The sequence below is a fragment of the Hyaena hyaena genome, unplaced genomic scaffold (assembly GCF_003009895.1).
Source record: "Hyaena hyaena isolate Hyena2069 unplaced genomic scaffold, ASM300989v1 scaffold_122, whole genome shotgun sequence".
In the NCBI taxonomy this organism is placed as follows: Eukaryota; Metazoa; Chordata; class Mammalia; order Carnivora; family Hyaenidae; genus Hyaena; species Hyaena hyaena.
The window spans coordinates 3,320,712-3,339,058 of NW_024080754.1; the positions used below are offsets into that span (position 1 = coordinate 3,320,712).

At 39.0% G+C, this 18,347-nt stretch overlaps 1 protein-coding gene across 1 annotated transcript; it reads right to left on the minus strand.

Annotated features, from left to right (window-relative positions):
- Positions 1-953: 953 nt before the first annotated feature.
- On the minus strand, positions 954-15,881 carry CCT8 (chaperonin containing TCP1 subunit 8). Its single transcript, XM_039237280.1, has 15 exons — positions 15,745-15,881; positions 12,732-12,822; positions 11,559-11,638; positions 9,603-9,752; positions 8,974-9,154; positions 8,800-8,861; positions 7,780-7,917; positions 6,550-6,728; positions 5,761-5,827; positions 5,596-5,683; positions 5,399-5,514; positions 5,001-5,072; positions 4,758-4,922; positions 4,347-4,466; positions 954-1,181 (listed from the first exon to the last, which is right to left on the minus strand). Exons 1-15 carry the CDS (start codon positions 15,802-15,804, stop codon positions 1,104-1,106), a joined length of 1,647 nt encoding a protein of 548 aa, XP_039093211.1. The 5' UTR covers positions 15,805-15,881; the 3' UTR covers positions 954-1,103.
- Positions 15,882-18,347: the final 2,466 nt, after the last annotated feature.

Genomic DNA, 18,347 nt, shown 5'->3' on the forward strand with positions numbered 1-18,347 from the left:
AATTGAGTTCCAGGTCCCCTGAATACCTGCATGCCAGAGAGCCTGCGAACTGTCCTGTTTATTACCCAAGGAAGCCAGCATCTCGAAGTTGCATCCTAAATCTTAAGGCTACTAATTAAGCCTCTGGCTCTCAACACTTACTGACTTTATCTAAGACCCAGTCACTCTTACTGCTTCCAAATACCATTAATGTTTGTTCATTTTGAGAGTGTGCGTGCGGGGGAGAGGGATAGAGTCCCAAGCAGGCTCTGTGCTGTCAGCCCAAAGCCCAATGCGAGGCTCCATCTCACAAACAAAACGGATCAGGACTTGAGCAGAAATCAAGAGTCAGATGCTCAACCAACTGAACCACCCAGGTGCCCTTAAATATAAAACTTCATAATGTTATTCAAAGACCTTACATGACCAAGAAACATAGTAGCTAGTACATGTCACATAAAATCAGTTAGCCTTTCATGTTTTTTTTTCAAAACTCCTGATTTTAAGAAAAAAATATCTACTTTATAAAAACTGAATTTATCTCTATTAGCAGATACATTTTCAGTTGTATTACAAGTATTTTTTTACTACACTACTAGGCTATTTTAACTTAGTCATTCAACAAATCATGGGCACTAAAAACATTTTATCTCAGGTCTTAGAATTCCCAGAGCAGAGCTGTAAACAAAAAAACCCCCTGAAATCCAGTCTGGGGGTTGACAGACTTCCCGGAAAGGAACAAGTAGCAAATATTTTTGGCCTTGTAGGTCACTTGGTCCCTTATCCCGATTACTTCACTGCCATTTCCTTGTAGAAAGCAGCCACAGACTATGTGTAAATACACAAGCACAGCTGTGTTCCAAACAGGCCCCTACCTACTTAGGTGGCTTGCCTTCAGTCCCACAGCTAATTTCATTACCAAAGTTGAGACAAACAGGTCCTTCATATCCAAGAATAGTGCTCCTCAGACTATGAGGCTTTGATAGCAACATGTTTATTGTTATCATCCAGCTGAAGATATAAACACAAAACACTTCTTAATTTAAGGAAAATATGAAAACATCAGGCAATTCCTAGACTACTACTACAAACATAGTCTTCACCTATAGTAAAAACTAAGGCAGTCAATCATTTTGGTCATCATCCCAGTCTTTCTTCCCACTCGGAGGTTTGGGCCCACCGGCTGGTTTTGCCATGATGATCTGAGAAAAGAAAACCACAAGCACATACTTATAAACTCAACCTTTTCAATTAAGAGAAAGAATATTTTTCTATTAGACTGATTCAAGATGAAGCAATCCTCTCAATGTAAGCAATCTGTTATAAACTGTGTATGAGCTCTGTCAACATAAAGTTGTTAGCTTCCAGCAATGCTGTTTCCTGCTTTTACGGACATTAACAGCAACACAATCCACACACGTTAGTGAAGGGCATTCTAAGACATGCACTTCAAGAACTCCATGACCCTGTGAGCCGAGTGTGAAAAATACCTGCATGCATTACTAATAAAAATCAGTCAGCTTGGCACCTGATTTGCTATTTATATATGAAGATCGTCTTGCCAACCATCTTTATCCCAATTTCCTTGTGGTTTAGGAGCTTTAGGTCCACCTGCCAGTTTTGCCATTATAATCTAGAGTGATTGGTACATAAACAAATATATATATAAATTTAATACTGAAATTCCCTAGTAACCTGTAAATAAAAACCAAGTAGCAGGAAGTGTGTATTGAAAAAAACATTACCCAAGTATGTACACTTCCCTGGTAACTTAAAAGAACACAGCAAGAAACCTCTAACTTATCTAGAATACACTAATTGGTACTTTGCAAATATAACCATCTAACATTTTTATAGGATTCATTTGGCGAAAAAAGTGGGGTGGTGGCAACTCTGGGCTCAAATCAATTTGGGAGAAGCTAAATTAAATTAGATTCCTCAAAGTGGAACTCTCAAACTCCAATCTATAATCTGAATCTCAAGACTGTAAATGGTATTCTTTTTCTCCCAATTACAGGACTGAGATCTTTATGTAGAACATCAAGGGGTTTGCGATGTGTCTCAAGCAACACTAACTGTAAACATCTTCACTACCACTTTCAACAGATTCAGCACCCCTTTTCAGAAGCTTCTATAGGAAATCTAACCTTGAAATCCTCGGAGTAGCATTTTACTAAGGTTAAGTTCAGACTGAATTAAAGGCATTAAGTACAATTATAGAACCTAAGTGTCGCTTGATTAGAAAAGACAGGCAGAACAACAGTTCTCAAGCTGGTAGGAGCCAATCACTGCAGAGCTTATTTGAAACAGACTCCTGGGTTGCCTGGGTGGCTCATTCAGCTAAGCATCTGATTTCAGCTCAGCTCATGATCTCACAGTTCAAGGATTCGAGCCCCGCATCGCGCTCTGTGCTGACAGCTCAGAGCCTGGAGCCTGCTTCAGATTCTGTGTCCCCCCCTCTCTGTGCCCCTCCCCCACTCAGTCTCTCTCTCAAAAATAAACATTTAAAAAATAATAAAAAAATAAGACTCCTGGCCACCGTCCAGAGTTTCTGATTCAGTGGGCCTGCTTAGAGGCCTGAGGATTTATTTGTATTTTTAGCAGGTTCTTAGGTTATCTTGATGCTGTTGATTTGGGGACTGTATTTTGACACCTAGTGAAATAAACATTCGAACAAAGATGAATCCAGCTCTACATTATCCAACACTTTAAAACTTGTTTTACATGTCCCTCTCCAGACTATACTATACAAAATTAGAACTATTTAAGAGTATAAGTTCATTATAGTTATTAACAAACTCGTTATTGATAGTCATGGGATCTTCAGATAATGTATTTGTAGCAAAGGCCAGGGACATATAACAATGAACATCCTCCTCTACCGTGAAACAAAATAGACTTCCCAGTTTAAAACCAAAATTGAGAAGTGCCTTTGTGATCAAGGCACTGTGTTACTACCATTACTGTGTTACCTGGGTAACATTCAAAAAAGTTCCTCTATTAGAATTCCAGACTACCTCATGCTTCAATATACTTAGCTTCTCCTATCCCTTTCTACTTTAAGTCTCCCTTGTTAGCCACATGCTAATTTTTAGAACAACCATTTCCTTAGGCTTCTATTATTATTTGAGAACTCCAAAACCATATTCTTCCACTGAAAAGTACCTAATTTGCTGATATAAAAACACCCTGTTAACAAATCCAGTACATGAACATCCAATTTGTTTAGTTCCAATACGTTGAAACTGGACATCCAGCTCCATTTTCTGATCATCTCAAGCTAGGACAAAACTGTTCTTCCTTTTACTGAGGTGGAATGTTTATTATAATTACCAAGAACTAGTCCTTGTCATGCTTAGATTAAGTCTAATTTCCTTTACATTTAGTATACCTACAACTTGCTTCTCCCAAAATTAATTTGGCATGATTCACACCTAATGGATTTGCCCTAAGACCCTCACAACTGCAATTTTCTATTAAGTATTTAAGTAATTCATTGCTTAAAAATCAGTTCTAGAATTCTGCAAGAAAATGGATTTCACTGTTTACTAGAAAACATCTTTTTGAAAAACTTTGAAATCAAACTTATATCTGAACCTACCATTTTCCTCTGTGCCATAATCTCTCCCACTACCCCCTTGGGGAAAAAAAATGTTAAAATTCTATGATTCTTAACACTTTTAGTTCCTTCAAGATATAATTTGTCACAGCAAAGAGAATTTTACACACATAAGTTCTACCTCCATGGACAACCAGAGGTTTCATTTTCTTTAAAGTTGGTGGCACATGTTTCAGGGCTTTACGGCCTTCCGTATTCCACATTACACAGTAAACGCCCTCTCCAGACTATTTGTATAAAGAGATCCTTAGGCTAAAAAAAAAGGCCAAAAACTATAATAAACCTTAAGTTTGTTTTAACTATTCCAGTTTAAAAACGGCACAAGTTTAGGAGCACCCGGGTGGCTCAAAAGTTAAGTGTCTGATTTTGGCCCAAGTATGATCCTGTACTTCGTGGGTTCAAGCCCTGCATCAGGCTCTGTGCTGACAGCTTGGAGCCTGGAGCCTGCTTGAGATTCTGTCTCCCTCTCTCTGTCCCTCCCCCGCTTATGTGGTCTCTGTCTCTCAAAGTAAGTAAATACACTTAAAAAAAAAAACAAAAAACAAATTTCTTTCACTGGAAAGATCTTCATTTCAAATTAGCTGAAATGTACTAAATACATCTTAAAACTGTAATAGAAAAAATAAATTCGGGGGAGCACTTTAGAAACATGCTTTTGACTAGAATGAGAACTGTGCTATATTCTGGTGCCACTACTGACCCACATGAGTTAGTACTACTAAAGATCAAGATTCCACTTGTCACTCACCTGATCCACCCTAAGCACGGTGACAGCAGCATTTGTAGCCAGTTTGATAGCCCAGTACTTTCCCAAGTAAGTATCTAGAATACCAGCTTCCAACATGTCCTTTACAGCAGGAACTTCAGCCTGTTGGCACAAAACAATTTTTCCTTCACTCTAAATTGTCTTATGTGAAAATTAACTCATTAACAAAAACCTGTGGCCCTTTATATAGAAGTTGCCAGGCAAAAGTACTCCCCTACACACACTATAAAGATTTTAAGAAAAACCATATTAGACAAACTGTCAAGCTCTTTGTTATGAAAATCATTTGCCTAAATATCAGAACATTTAGGCTTTCCTTTTAAACAACTCCTATTTTTATGTTGTACATTCATGAAATAAAACTTAAATTCATAGTTTATTTTTTCCAAATACCTCAATATCTAATCCAACATTTTTATTTCCTTCTTGATGTACTGCATAAAGCTTAGAGATTACTTCATTGGCCTTCACTCCAGAATTTTCTGCCAGTGCCCGGGGAATAGCTTCAAATGCCTCTGCAAACTTCTTAATGGCATACTGTTCAAGTCCAGGACAGGTCTACAAGAAAAATGTGTTTAGTGCTGTACTGTATTCAAGGAACATGAAGAAAGTCAATTTATACAGAGAAAGCCGTACCTCTCCATATGATGTGATCTGTTTGGCTAATTCAATTTCTGTTGCTCCACCGCCGGGAACAAGACGTTTATCCTAGAATATATAAGAAGCAATTTAGTTTCCTAATCTTCTCAGATTCCAGTACTCCAACCAGACTGAGGGAGGTACCGTTAATCAAATTCTAATTACAAACTTTATAAAAATGGAGTAATTTGGGCAAATTACCTTACTGTACAAAGTGTCTGATACATGAAAAGAGAGAACCAAAGTGAAGAATGGGGCCAGACACAATAGTTCATCTGCATTTCCACAGATGTAGCACTAAGAAGATACTTAAGCAACCGAAGGCACATTTAAATCAAGAACAACCATACTCTCTTTTTATGAGAGTTAACACTAAGATTACTGCTAATACTGACCCTTGTGAGAACTTTGAAAGTATTAACACCGTCATCTACTGCCCTTTCTATATCATCCATCAGATTGTCTGTTGAACCTCGAAGCACAATAGTAGAAATGGCACCATCTTCCTTTTCTGTCAATAAATTTAAGTATATTAATACAAGCAAACGAACAGCCCACACTTAAATAAACCTACTTTACCATTTCTACATACCATGCTTAAAAACCACCACCTGTGTATCTCCAACTTCTGAGAGATAAACACTGTCACAATGTCCCATTTCTTCAAGAACAGGAGGAGTCTGTAAAAAGGGACTATTGTAAAACAAAGTAATTCTAATACATTCTACTATCTTTTAATGTTGTCCAAAAAACATACCAATCTAGGAAGAGCTGTAGCACCAACTGTTTTACATAGTCTTCTGAGATCCCATTTTGAATTCAACCTTTAAGAAAAGGCAAAAACTTTAATCAGAGTTTTAACACCATTAGATGCTATAATAAAATGCAGAGATGAAACAGGAAGCTGTACACTGGTCCCCAAATCACATTCTTTTGACTCTGAATTTAAGCTCAAAATAAGTCTGGACTGCACAGTGTAATCCAGACACAAGTGTATATGGCAGTGTTCTAGAATTGGGAAAATTCAAGTTTCACTAGAATGTGACAAATCCTAGTTCTAAAGCACTAAAGAAGGCCTGGCATACAGAAACTTGCTTTACTCTGGGCAAGTGCATAAGCTGTGAGGAAGAGGAGTGATTTATACTGCAGATTTGGTTTGGAGCTGGGAGAGGTAGGAACGGGTAGGCCAGGTGTCTGGTGCGCCCACAAATGGGTTCACAGACTAAAACTGACATTCCTGATCCCACACTTTGTCAGTGAGTACCATGCTTGCGTCTTGGTCTCTTACGCCGTTTCTTTTGTCTGGAATGCTTTTCCCTCTCCTTCAAATAATATGTTGATTGCTCTTTCACCTCTCCGTGTAAATGTAAGTTTTCTCACAAGGGTTTCCAGTCTCTTTAGTTCAAGTTAAGTCCTGCTTTTTGATCCAATATTTTACGCTTGCCCTTTTGTAACAGGCATGAATTCACCATGTACTGAATGTGTTTGTTGTTTCACCACCAAAAGGCCATTTACTATACAGATTAATGGAATACAGTGGTCTTACCTCACCAACATGATATTGTACTTGTTTGCATAATGAAGAGCCATGTCTGCCACTTTGCCCCCTGTTACTATGACATTTGCACCGGTATCAGCTATAGCTTTGACTTGTGCATCCATGAGATTTTCTTCTCCCCTACTAAAATTCATCAATTCTTCAGCAGTCTTTATCAACACTGTTCCCTAGCAAAACAAGCATGATCTTTAGAACCATTTTAGTAGTCTGGTGTCTGAAGTCACAGGATAACATTTTATTGACGAAATAAAGATTTGGGGAAAAATATGAGACTATATACACATTATGAAACAATACAAAAATATGTATGAAGCTAATAGAAACTCAGCTTATTCCTAGAAACCCCACTCCCAAAACATTTTCCTCTTCGACAGGCACTTTTATGGAGTATTTGGGAGAAATACTGTTATTTTAGACATGTTGGGCAGGTGTCTTACCATTTGTCTTTTGACAAACATCAACTAGTGTACCAAAATAACAACGTTGTGGTTCTCAATTTTTTCTGAAATATGAACTAAATGACTCCCCCTGGCCTATCTACAACCTGTGGAACTTTTAAAACTATCAACTAAGATTATAAGAATTCTAGGGACAAAGACAGGAGTGACCTATGAACAAGAACTTCAAACTTCCTAACATGTATTTTTAAAAACAAACCTACCAATTTCAAATTACATTGGCATGTTTTGTTTCAGGATGCCACAGGATCTCAATTTTAAAATGTATTAAGGAGGAGCGCACAAGTATTTGTATTCAGTGAGCATTTTACTTGCCCAGCATGCAAGAACTAGAAGAGACGTATACTAAAACATAAACAATACTGCTGCCATCTCCTGTTTCAAATTTAGTATCTGAATTACCTATTCAAAAAAGAAGAGGGACTCTGACTCTAAAAAGCAGATATATAATCCTGGGGCGCCTGGGTGGCTCAGCTGCCTGAGTGTCTGACTCTTGATTTGGGCTTAGGTCTTGACCTCACGGTTTCGGGGGATCAAGCCCTGCGTCGGCCTCTGTGTTGACAGTCTCCCTCTGACTCTCCCCTGCCCTTTCTCAAAATAAGTAAATATTCACACATATATAAAGATATGATCCTGTAATCTTCCGTAATTATGCAGTATTCACCGAAGAGCACAATCTCTACCTGAAAATTTATCATAGAACGTTAATCTGAAAGTGCAACCCCAAATTTGTACTTTTAAGGTTTTGAAGTCTACATACCTTAGTTTCAGTTATCATACCATCAAAAGGACAAGAGTACACTGCTATTTTTGCACTTTTGACAGAGGTTACATCACCTTCGGTTTCCTTCTTAAAAACCATGCCATGCAATACTGAAGAGGAATAGATACCAGAGCCCTAAGGAATTGAATACCAAAATCATCAGTGACCTCATGAAAATAACATTAGAGCTCAGTTGTTAATTCCTCATGTACCAAAGATAACCTTTTCTGAATAAAACATGCCAAGGCAGTGAGCCCTGGGAACAAGGAGTGGGGTGGTGGGTGTAAAACACACTGGTCTACTTAATGTAGAAACCATTCTGAGAATGAGCTATTAATGAAACGGGGGCCTTCAGTGTATTGGGAACAACCAAAGAGCGAGAGTAACCGTTCTAAGCCATTCATTCACTCAATTGGTGACAATGTGCTAGGCACAGCTGTTAGTACTGGGGACAGAAGAGGGAACAAAGCAAAGTTTCTGATCTCACAAGTTTACAATTTAATGGAGGAGGTGGTGGCAGTTAACAGTGTCAAAATGCACAGCATCTATATAAACACGTAACACATATATTTATGTAAGCTAAAAACTCAACTGCAATTATAGGTTTCCCTACAGGAATCACAAAATTTTTTTAACAAAATATACTCTTATTTCATACTAACATGAAGATATAAATTCTATTATTGTACAACAGAACATCTCATTCAAAACTGGTTTTGAAGTTTATTGTTTAAATTCAGCAAACATGAATTCAAAACGCATATTTTGTTTATGCACTATTCTCAACCTTCAAGTTGTCACTGAAAAATGATTTCACAAGGAAACAATATATTAAACACCCTTTAAAATTTAATATGTACTAGTATTACAACCTACTAATAACAAAATGTTACAAATGTAACAAAGTCCTAAATGTTTAAAATCTGACGTAAAATCTGGGTTTCAATAAACACATTTTTTCTTTTTGCAAAATATAACTGACCTATTAGACAACACTGTTGCATTTTCTAAACTTACCAGAATCTTGCACACTCTGATGTTATCAACATTGAAATGGCCGGAATCAGGAAAAATAGACACTGTTAAGAAAACGAGACATGTCATAAGATATATGGAGACAACAGAAAAAATATCTTAGTCTCATTAAGATATTTTTATTTTGCATCTTTTCATTTACTGGTATTTACTCACCACACGCCTGAGCAATAAGCTTGGCCAGAAACACTTCATTACCATACTGTTTACTCATTACGGGCGTACGAAGCAGAGACGACACTTCATCAACATCTCGAAGATTTTTGGCAGAACAACACACTAAATCAGGAAGAATCTCATGGGCTTTTCTGCAGGCTATTTCATAACCTTCTATGACCTTAAATGTAAAAAGCAAAAATGTTTCTTCAAAAGACATAATTTTGTCACAAGTTTAAAAGAGCTTACTTTGGTAACCCAACGAACAAGGGTATGTGTCTCTGTGTAAAATGACAAAGCACACTTTTGACACCACGCTCATGGCAGAGCCTACTCATCATGAGTGCAGGCTTCTGTGACGGCCCGAATTTGAATGTAATGGCCACTCATTAGCTGTAAGATCCTGAGTAAGATTTTTCTAAGCGTCACTTTCCTCATCTAAGATAGAACTTTTGTTAATTTTTAATTACTTACAGGATTCTTGTGAGGATGGAGTAAGATACTGCATATAGAGCACACGTACTACAATGCCTGGCAGAGTATACTCCTCAGCGTTTTAATGATTACTACAGTGATGACTCTATACAGGCACAAACTAAGTAAAAGTACATTATAAAATAAACACTCGCCTCTGAAACTGAGAGGCCAATTCTCAGCAGCTCTTCAGCTAGTTCCAGAAGGGCTCCAGCAAACACCAGAACGAAGTTTGTGCCATCTCCAACCTCCTGCTCTTGCATGTGAGAAGCCATTACGATCATTTTTGCAGCAGGATGCTGTACCTGGTAGAAGGGATTTGAATCTTAAATATCAAAACATTTGACTGTTAAAGCAACATGAAGTTTCTCATTCCCATTTCTTAATTTTTTAAATATTTACTTTTGCCAGAGAAAAGAGACACAGACAGAGCAGGAGTGGGAGAGGGGCAGAGAGGAAGACACAGACTCCAAAGCAGGCTCCAGGCTCTGAGCTGTCAGCACAGAGCCCGATGTGGGGCTCGAACCCATGAACTGTGAGATCATGCCCTGAGCGAAACCAAGAGTCGGATGCTTAACCAACTGAGCCATCCAGGTGCTCCTCATTTCCATTTCTTCTGAAGCTAATGGACCTCAATCTCCCTGTGGGCCAGGCAGCCACAATCACACTGCTACATACTACTCTGTAGGGTCGCTAGACAGTCCCGATCCCTCAGAGACGTATCAGCACAAATGCATGACTACAAACGTAAACAACTAAAACTGCATCTTCTTTTGATGTTCAGTCACCCAGTTCACACATCTCCGCACATAAGGCTCAGGAAATTACGTGTCCATTAAATTAAAAAAGTAACTCCAAAGACCAAACCTGGGCATTAAAAAACAAAATAATCACCTCGTTTACTCATGAGTCTCAACTGCTATGTACATTCCTATTGTAAGGGGTACCAATTGTGGTTTTTTAGAAAATAGAGGTTTCTTCAAAAAAAAAAAAAAAAAAAATCAAAAATTTAACTAGTCTTTCCTTTGGATTTAGAGGTTTAAAAACCAAGCAAGAAGTAACAACTGCCCGCAGTGAGGATACCACAAAGTTGACACTACAGTTTTACTGTGGCAATATTCCCATCACTCCCGAGTAACTGCTGAAACCACCACAGCCCCCAACGTTAACACTCACAACTACTAGCTCCTCTGCAAATACCTTGTGGAATTAAATTTGTTTCGTTTGCTATATTAAGATTATTATTTATTTAAGCAGTTAGAGAAATGTTACATCTAGAGTTTAATTCAAAAACATTAAGCTCCAATCCTCAAAGACCCAAGTTCAGGAAAAGTTCTTGAAGTTGAAGAGATCTTTCAACTACAAAGCAGCTAGACAGGGAATCGTTCTGATGTTCAGGTACCAGACCTGTCTCACAACTCTGCCTGCACTATCTATCTTAGACTCTGCAATATCAAAATTGTAGGCAAGCAAAGCAAAATGCCACCAAGGGTTTCATCTTCACAAAGCCAAAGACGTGGTTTGTTTTTTTTTTTTTAAAACAACTGTTTTAGGGCACCAGCTGTTTCTACATATGGAATAATTCACTTTGGTGTCATACTCTGCAGAATGAGACAACACACTCAATTGGATATTATTACTAGCAAATGTATTTTTATCACAAGCAACCCTCCATAAATTAATGACTCAGGAGATTTTTAAATTTAAGTGGCTAAAAAGTTAAAACTAAAGAGGACTGCATAATTAGGAAAATCTACATAATAAATTTTCAAGTTGAAAAAAAATAGTCCCTTATTATCCTAAGGGGTTTCTTCTATGTTAAAATATATTTAATTTTTGGGGCACCTGGTTGGCAGATGGTTAAGCATCTGACTCTTGATCTCGGTTCAGGTCATGATCTCACAGTTTGTGAGTCTGAAGCTCCACATCGGGCACAGCGTTGATGGTGTGGAGACTGCTTGGGATTCTATCTCTCCTCCTCTGCCCCTCACCAACCTGTGCGCTTCCTCTCTTTCCCCAAATAAACTTAAATATTTATATATACACCCTTAATTTTTGACATATACACCCTTAATTTTTGACGTCACCAAAACGTCAAGGAAATAACCTACTTCTAGCTCTCTTAAAATAGTGGCTGCGTCGTTTGTCACAAACAACTTCTCCAGGTGGTTGATAACCATTTTGTTCATTCCTAAAAAAGAAAAGAAAAAAAGTTAGGGGGAAAAAAAAATCACTCAAATCTCTCTCCAAATACCCAAGAAAACCTAGTCAGGAAATATAAACTTCTATTTCTTTCTTTCTTTTTTTTTTTTTAATTTTTTTTTTAAATGTTTTATTTATTTCTAGGAGAGAGAGAGAGACAGCGTGAGCAGGAGAGGGTCAGAGAGAGAGGGAGTCACAGACTCTGAAACAGGCTCCAGGCTCCGAGCTGGCAGTCAGCACAGAGCCCGACGCGGGGCTCGAACCCACGAACCGCGAGATCATGACCTGAGCGAAAGTCAGACGCCTAACCGACTAAGCCATCCAGGCGCCCCTATAAACTTCTGTTTCTTAAGGTAACTTCATAAAAACTCAACACATATTATCTACTCTGGCATTCCCTGATGGTACCCCCATTATTATTCCTGTCCTTTCCAATCTCCTATAATGTTCACCTGGGAGGATGTCAATCTTCTCACAGGTTTACTCAATAAATATAAATTATATTAACATGTAGAAAGACCAAAATAATCTATTTAAAAGTATAGTTTTGGGGCGCCTGGTTCTGTTAGCTAACTCTCTGACTTTATTTCGGCTCAGGTCATGACCTCACAGTCTGTGGGTTTGAGCCCCACATCAGGCTCTGTGCTGAGGGTGAAAAGCCTGCTTGGGATTCTCTCTCTCCCTTTCTCACTGCCCCTTCCTCCCCTCTAAAATAAACAAACTTTAAAAGTATAGTTTTACTGCTTTCCATATATTTGTATCAATTAAATTCAGCTGATGGTAGTAGGCAAAAGAGATTTTCTCCCTTATATTAGGTACCATTTCAATGATGAAATTAGGTATTACCGTAATTATTCTATCCTCTCGATAAAAATTAACTTTTTGATTCCTAGTTTTCCAAAGAGAGATGAGTTGCTGATTAAAAACTGAAAACATTACACTGGTGACAAACTATAAAATTACTTCTGTATTATGGCTAAAACTGTCAGTTTATGTATCATGTTCTCACAGAGTAAGTTTGAAAAAGCCAGTACACAAAATTCTACTACTCTATCTTTTAAAAACATGTATTTAGAAATTACCATTCGGTCCATATGCTGTACGAGTTGTTTGGGCAAGCTCCTTGCAAGCCTGTATGTTCCTGTATACAGCCTCTTCTAACCCTGAAAAATGCTGTAGAATAAACCAAAAACAGAAACACTTCTAATTAGACAAGAGTGAAACAATAATTTTCTTCATCTGTAAAATGCGGATAATAATAGTACCCACCTCATAGGACTGTTGAAAAAAAAATCAAGCAAGGTTTACATATATAAAGCATGGTGCTTGGTATTCTTAAATGATCCATAAATTTGCTCACTAAATGAATAAAATGACATTTTCAGAGACAACATTTAATGTCAAAACATATCATACATACACATACATAGATTTGTAAATGTAGTGAAAAGTGCAGGAAAGAATGCTGCGATTGATCAGCAAAAGATAATAAGGTATTTTAGGTAAAAATACCTTTTCAGAGTTTATCATTACCTTTCGACTAAAAGTTGAAATATGGTATATTTTTCTCATTGTTAGGAACCTGATCATTATAAAACCAGCAGTTTTCCAATCACTGGGAATTCCCACTTAACATACCTGCCGCCCAAATGTTTAGTACACGACTTCTGAATGCTCCTATGAATTGCAACACAATTCCAGTGCGTACATACTGAAAAATCGCTGAACTGCTCACAATACGAAAATTCTCAAATTTTACGCTGGACTTCTTTTAGAACTGAGATTCACCTGTGGCTTCAGATGGGTTTCATGAACCTCCTGTTGGTGCATGTGAACATTTTTATACAGTTGCTGTGCCCAACAAAGGAGCCACTGGCCACATGTGGCTCATGAATACTGCATTAGAACGGATATAGAACACTTCCACCATAGAAGACAGCCAGGGGACAATTCTATACTAGAGCACAAGGTGTGGCTTTTGTGCTCCTCATAAAAGTAACTGTGATCCAAACGAGGTTAATAATCATTACTTTAGAAGTAGCGTCTTCAGAGTCAAGAGCTGAGTGACTCTTACATTTAGTCTGATTTCTAGTTTTTCCCTTTACCCATTCTGAGGAACAGGCATGTGCTCATAAATTAGATCCCATCAATGGTTTGCCATCACTCTTAGGATAAAATGGAAATCCCTCCCCAGGGCTACAAGGTCATGTATGTTCTGGTCCTTATCTACAGCTCCTCTAAATTCATCTCTATTTGTGCTTTCCTTTGATGAGCTTCAACCTCATTACCGCTCTTACTGTTTTCTTTTTTTTTTTTTTAATATATTTTTTAATGTTTTATTTATTTCTAGGAGAGAGAGAGAGAGACAGCGTGAGCAGGGGAGGGTCAGAGAGAGAGGGAGTCACAGACTGAAATAGGCTCCAGGCTCCGAGCTGGCAGTCAGCACAGAGCCCGACGCGGGGCTCGAACCCACGAACCGCGAGATCATGACCTAAGCGAAAGTCGGACGCTCAACCGACTAAGCCACCCAGGCGCCCCATTGTTTTCTTTTTTTAACAGGTCAAACTCATTTCATCCTCGAGGCCTTTGAACTTACTGGTTCTCAGCCTGGAATACTGTCCTCTTTAATCTTGGCTGGTTCCCTCTGTTACTCAGGACAAAGCTAAGAGTTCTTCCTTGAACCTCTTATTTTTTGGTTCTATCTATCCCGAACTCTTCCCGTTTTGGGAGGAGGCCGACTTTCTTACTTCCTGTCATTCTCAGTACTACAGTGCTTTCTACCTACCTTTTTATTAATTTTTACTACAGTATTCCTTATCTCCTTTATCATTATTTGAAATTATTCCGATTTGATTATTATTTAAGCCTCAGAAAAATTTTCAGTCTGACTTTTGAAAGTGAGCAGTTCACAGGGCACCTGGGTGGCTCAGTAGGTTGAGCGTCTGACTTGGGCTCAGGTTATGATCTCACAGCTGTGAGTTCGAGCCCCGTGTCAGGCTCTGTGCTGATAGTTCAGGGCCTGGTGGCTGCTTCCGATTCTGTGTCTCCCTCTTTCAGTCCCTCCCCCGCTTGCACTCTCTCTCTCAAAAATAAACATTAAAAAAAATTTAAGTGAGCAGTCCATGTCATCGTCAGCAAAGTTGTTTTACCAAATATTTACATTAAATCCTGATACTTATTTGATATGCTGTTATCCCAAAAGTGTATTCTGTAAACAATGACCTAGTTCTCCAAAGCCTTTACTGTAAGCTAAACCACAATGAATTACATTTCTTTAACAAGGCATAGGAAAAAAAGGAACACTGATTTGAACACGAGAGACAAATTTATCAAAAGCGTATTAAGGTGTTTTAAACATTATGCTCTTGAAATGACGTTCATAATGTGGGCATAAAACGAAGAACTTTTAATTGGTCCAGAGTATCCCTTATACTTACACAGTAAGTCAGATAGTTACAAGTCAAAGGTACCATCTTTTCGTCAATTTAGGAACGAGACAAGCAAGACCTGGGGGTTGGTTTTACATCAAGCTAGCTAACCTATGTTGGGACAGAACCCGTTTGGGTTGAGAATAACGTTTTTCCTACCATACATAACGCACTGCTGCGAATGAAACGGGGAACCCTCTATTTCTCATCTGAAGGAAAAATGTCGAGAACTGGCCCCTGGCCCTCTTCTTTCCGGATTACCCACTCCTTGAACAGTGTCAACTGGTTTCGCGGTTCCCAAACCCTTTAAGGGTGAGAAGTCAGCCCGGTTTTAGGGATGGAGGGAAAATGCACGAACGGCTTTCCACCTGCCCAGTTAGGAAGCACAGAATACGAATCCTGCGGCCTTGCTTCTCTATTGCTGCCTTTGCCCTGTCGACCCTTCCAGGCATCGGGGAAGAACGGAAATGCCCGCTAGCCTTAGTGGCCGAGTCCCCCTATTTGCCCCCCCCCCCCGCCCCGAACACCTCCCTTTCTGGAATCTTCTTTGCCTCCGACCGCTGTACCCAGAGAGCACACCCGGCCTGTTAGCAGGCCCTACTTCCCTCTGGCCGCCGCAGCCCTACGTCGACCCTCCTACCTCACTCTCCCTTCCTCCATTCCTTACCTTCGCCCCCTCCTTAAGCATCTGGGCAAAGCCCGGGGCCTTGGGGACGTGAAGCGCCATGGCCTCTGCAAATAGCCGTTCACGCGCTCGCCCTGAAGATCCCGGAGGAAGCGAGGGGCGCGCAAAGCCTCCTGGGAACGCAGCGTGCGGCGACCATACGCTCCTCCTTTCTTTCCAGTTGAGCCCGCCCCTTCCTTAGACGCTTCGTCAGAAGCATCGCGAGAAAAAGCAGTTCCTGCAGCCAGAACGGAGTTGACGATCCTCGATCACGTCGATCGGTTAGACCAGTCGCACAGCTCGCGTTTGGATTTGTGGCTCGTGCGCGCGGTCGGGCCGTTAGGACTCGCTCCGGTTTAACCGCTATGCCAAGACTCCAAGGTCGGGACGTTTGACTTTTGCCATCTCTGACCTGGAGCCCACTCCTCCTAAGACTTATTTGCACGAAATCTTCCAGATTCGCCCACAACATTAGGGCAGGTGTACCCTTAACCCCCTTAAGGCCCCAGGCAGAGCACCTGATTCCCTCCTCTCAAAATCTTCCTCTGGGCGTCTGCTTTGTCTTGGGCACTGTGGGAAGCGCTGGCGACTTAAAGACGATAGATAGATGATAGATTAGATAGATGATAGATAGATTAGATAGATGATAGATAAATGATAGATTAGATAGATAGATGATAGATAGATGATAGATAGATAGATAGACCGAACAAACATTTGTGCCAGCTTCTGTGTCACTTTAGGTGCGCTATTTTAGCTAACGGTCGCTCTGACTAGTTAACTATTACTATCTCCATTTGATACATAGAAAAGTTTATAAATGATTAATTTGTTCAAGATCACAGCGCTAGTAATGTTAATCCTATCCAGATTGACTACAAAATGCAAGTTTTTTTCTTTTTTCTTTTTAAATTTAGATTCAAGATAGCTAACAGTGTAGTATTGGGTTCAGGAGTGGAATTTAGTGATTAATCACTTACATTTATAATACCCAGTGTTCATCCTAACAAGTGCCCTCTTTAGTGCCCATCACCCATTTAGCCCATGCCCCCACCACCTCTCCATCCACCATTTGTTTTCTGTATTTAAGAGTCTCATGATTTGCCGCCTCCTGTTTTTATTTTATTTTTATGTCCCTTCCCCTATATTCATTTATTTTGTTTCTTAAATTCCACATGAGTGAAATCATACATTTGTCTTTAACTGCCTTATTTCATGTAGTGTAACTTATTTATTTCCATCCACGTTGTTGCAAATGGCAAGATTTTATTCTTTTTGACTGCTGAGTAATATTCAATTGTATATATGTACCACCTTTTCTTTATCCATTCATCAGTTGATGGACATTTGGGCTCTGTGTAATTTGGCTATTGTTGATAGCAGGACTATAAATATTGGGGTGCAGATACCCCTTCAAATGAGCATTTTTTTAATCCTTTGGATAAATGCCTAGTATTTTCAATTTTTTGAGGAACCTGTATACTGTTCCAGAGTGGCTACAATAGTTTGCATTCCCACCAACAGTGCAAAAGAGTTCCTCTTTTTCCACATCCTCGCCAACAGCTGCTGTTGTCTGAGTTGTTAATTTTAGCTAATCTGACAGGTGTGAGGTGGTACCTTATTGTAGTTTTATATTTCCCTGATGTTGAGTGATGTTGAGCCATTTGGATGTCTTCTTTGGGAAAGTGTCTACTCATGTCCTCTGTCCATTTTTTCACTGGATTATTTTTTGGGTATTGGGTTTGATAAGTTCTTTATAGATTTTGGGTATTAACTTTATCTGATAGGTTATTTGCAAATATCTTCTTTTCCATGGGTTGCCTTTTAGTTTTGTTGATTGTTTTCTTTGCTGTGCAGAAGCTTTTTATCTTGATGAGGTCCCAATATTCATTTTTGCTTTTATTTCCCTTGCCTCTGGTGACATATCTAGTAAGAAGTTGCTGTGGCTAAGGTCAAAGAGGTTTTTGCCTGCTTTCTCCTTGAGGATTTTGATGGCTTCCTGTCCTACATTTAGATCTTTCATCCATTTTGGGTTTTTTTTTGTGTATGGTATAAGAAAGTGGTCCAGGTCCATTCTTCTTTATGTCACTGTCCAGTTTTCCCAACACCATTTGCTGAAGGGACTTTTTTCTATTGGATATTCTTTTCCTGCTTTGTCAAAGGTTAGATTGCCATATGTTTATGGGTCCATTTCTGGGTTCTCTATTCTGTTCCATTGATCTAGTATGTGTCTGTTCTTGTGCCAGTACCATACTGTCTTGATGATTACAGCTTTGTAATACAGCTTGAAGTCTGGAATTGTGATGCCTTCAGCTTTGGTTTTCTTTTTCAGGATTATTTTTGCTATTGGGGGTCTGTTCTGGGTCCATACAAATTTTAAGATTATTTCTTCCAGCTCTGAAGAATCCTGGTGGTATTTTGGTAGGGATTGCATTGAATATGTAGATTGCTTTGGGTAATAACATTTTAACAATATTTGTTCTCCCAATCCATGAGCATGGAACATTTTTCCATTTTTTTGGTGTTTTCTTCAATTTCTTTCAGAAGCTTTCTATAGATTTAGGCCTTTCATCCACAAAATGTAAGTTTTTAACCATTACCTATAT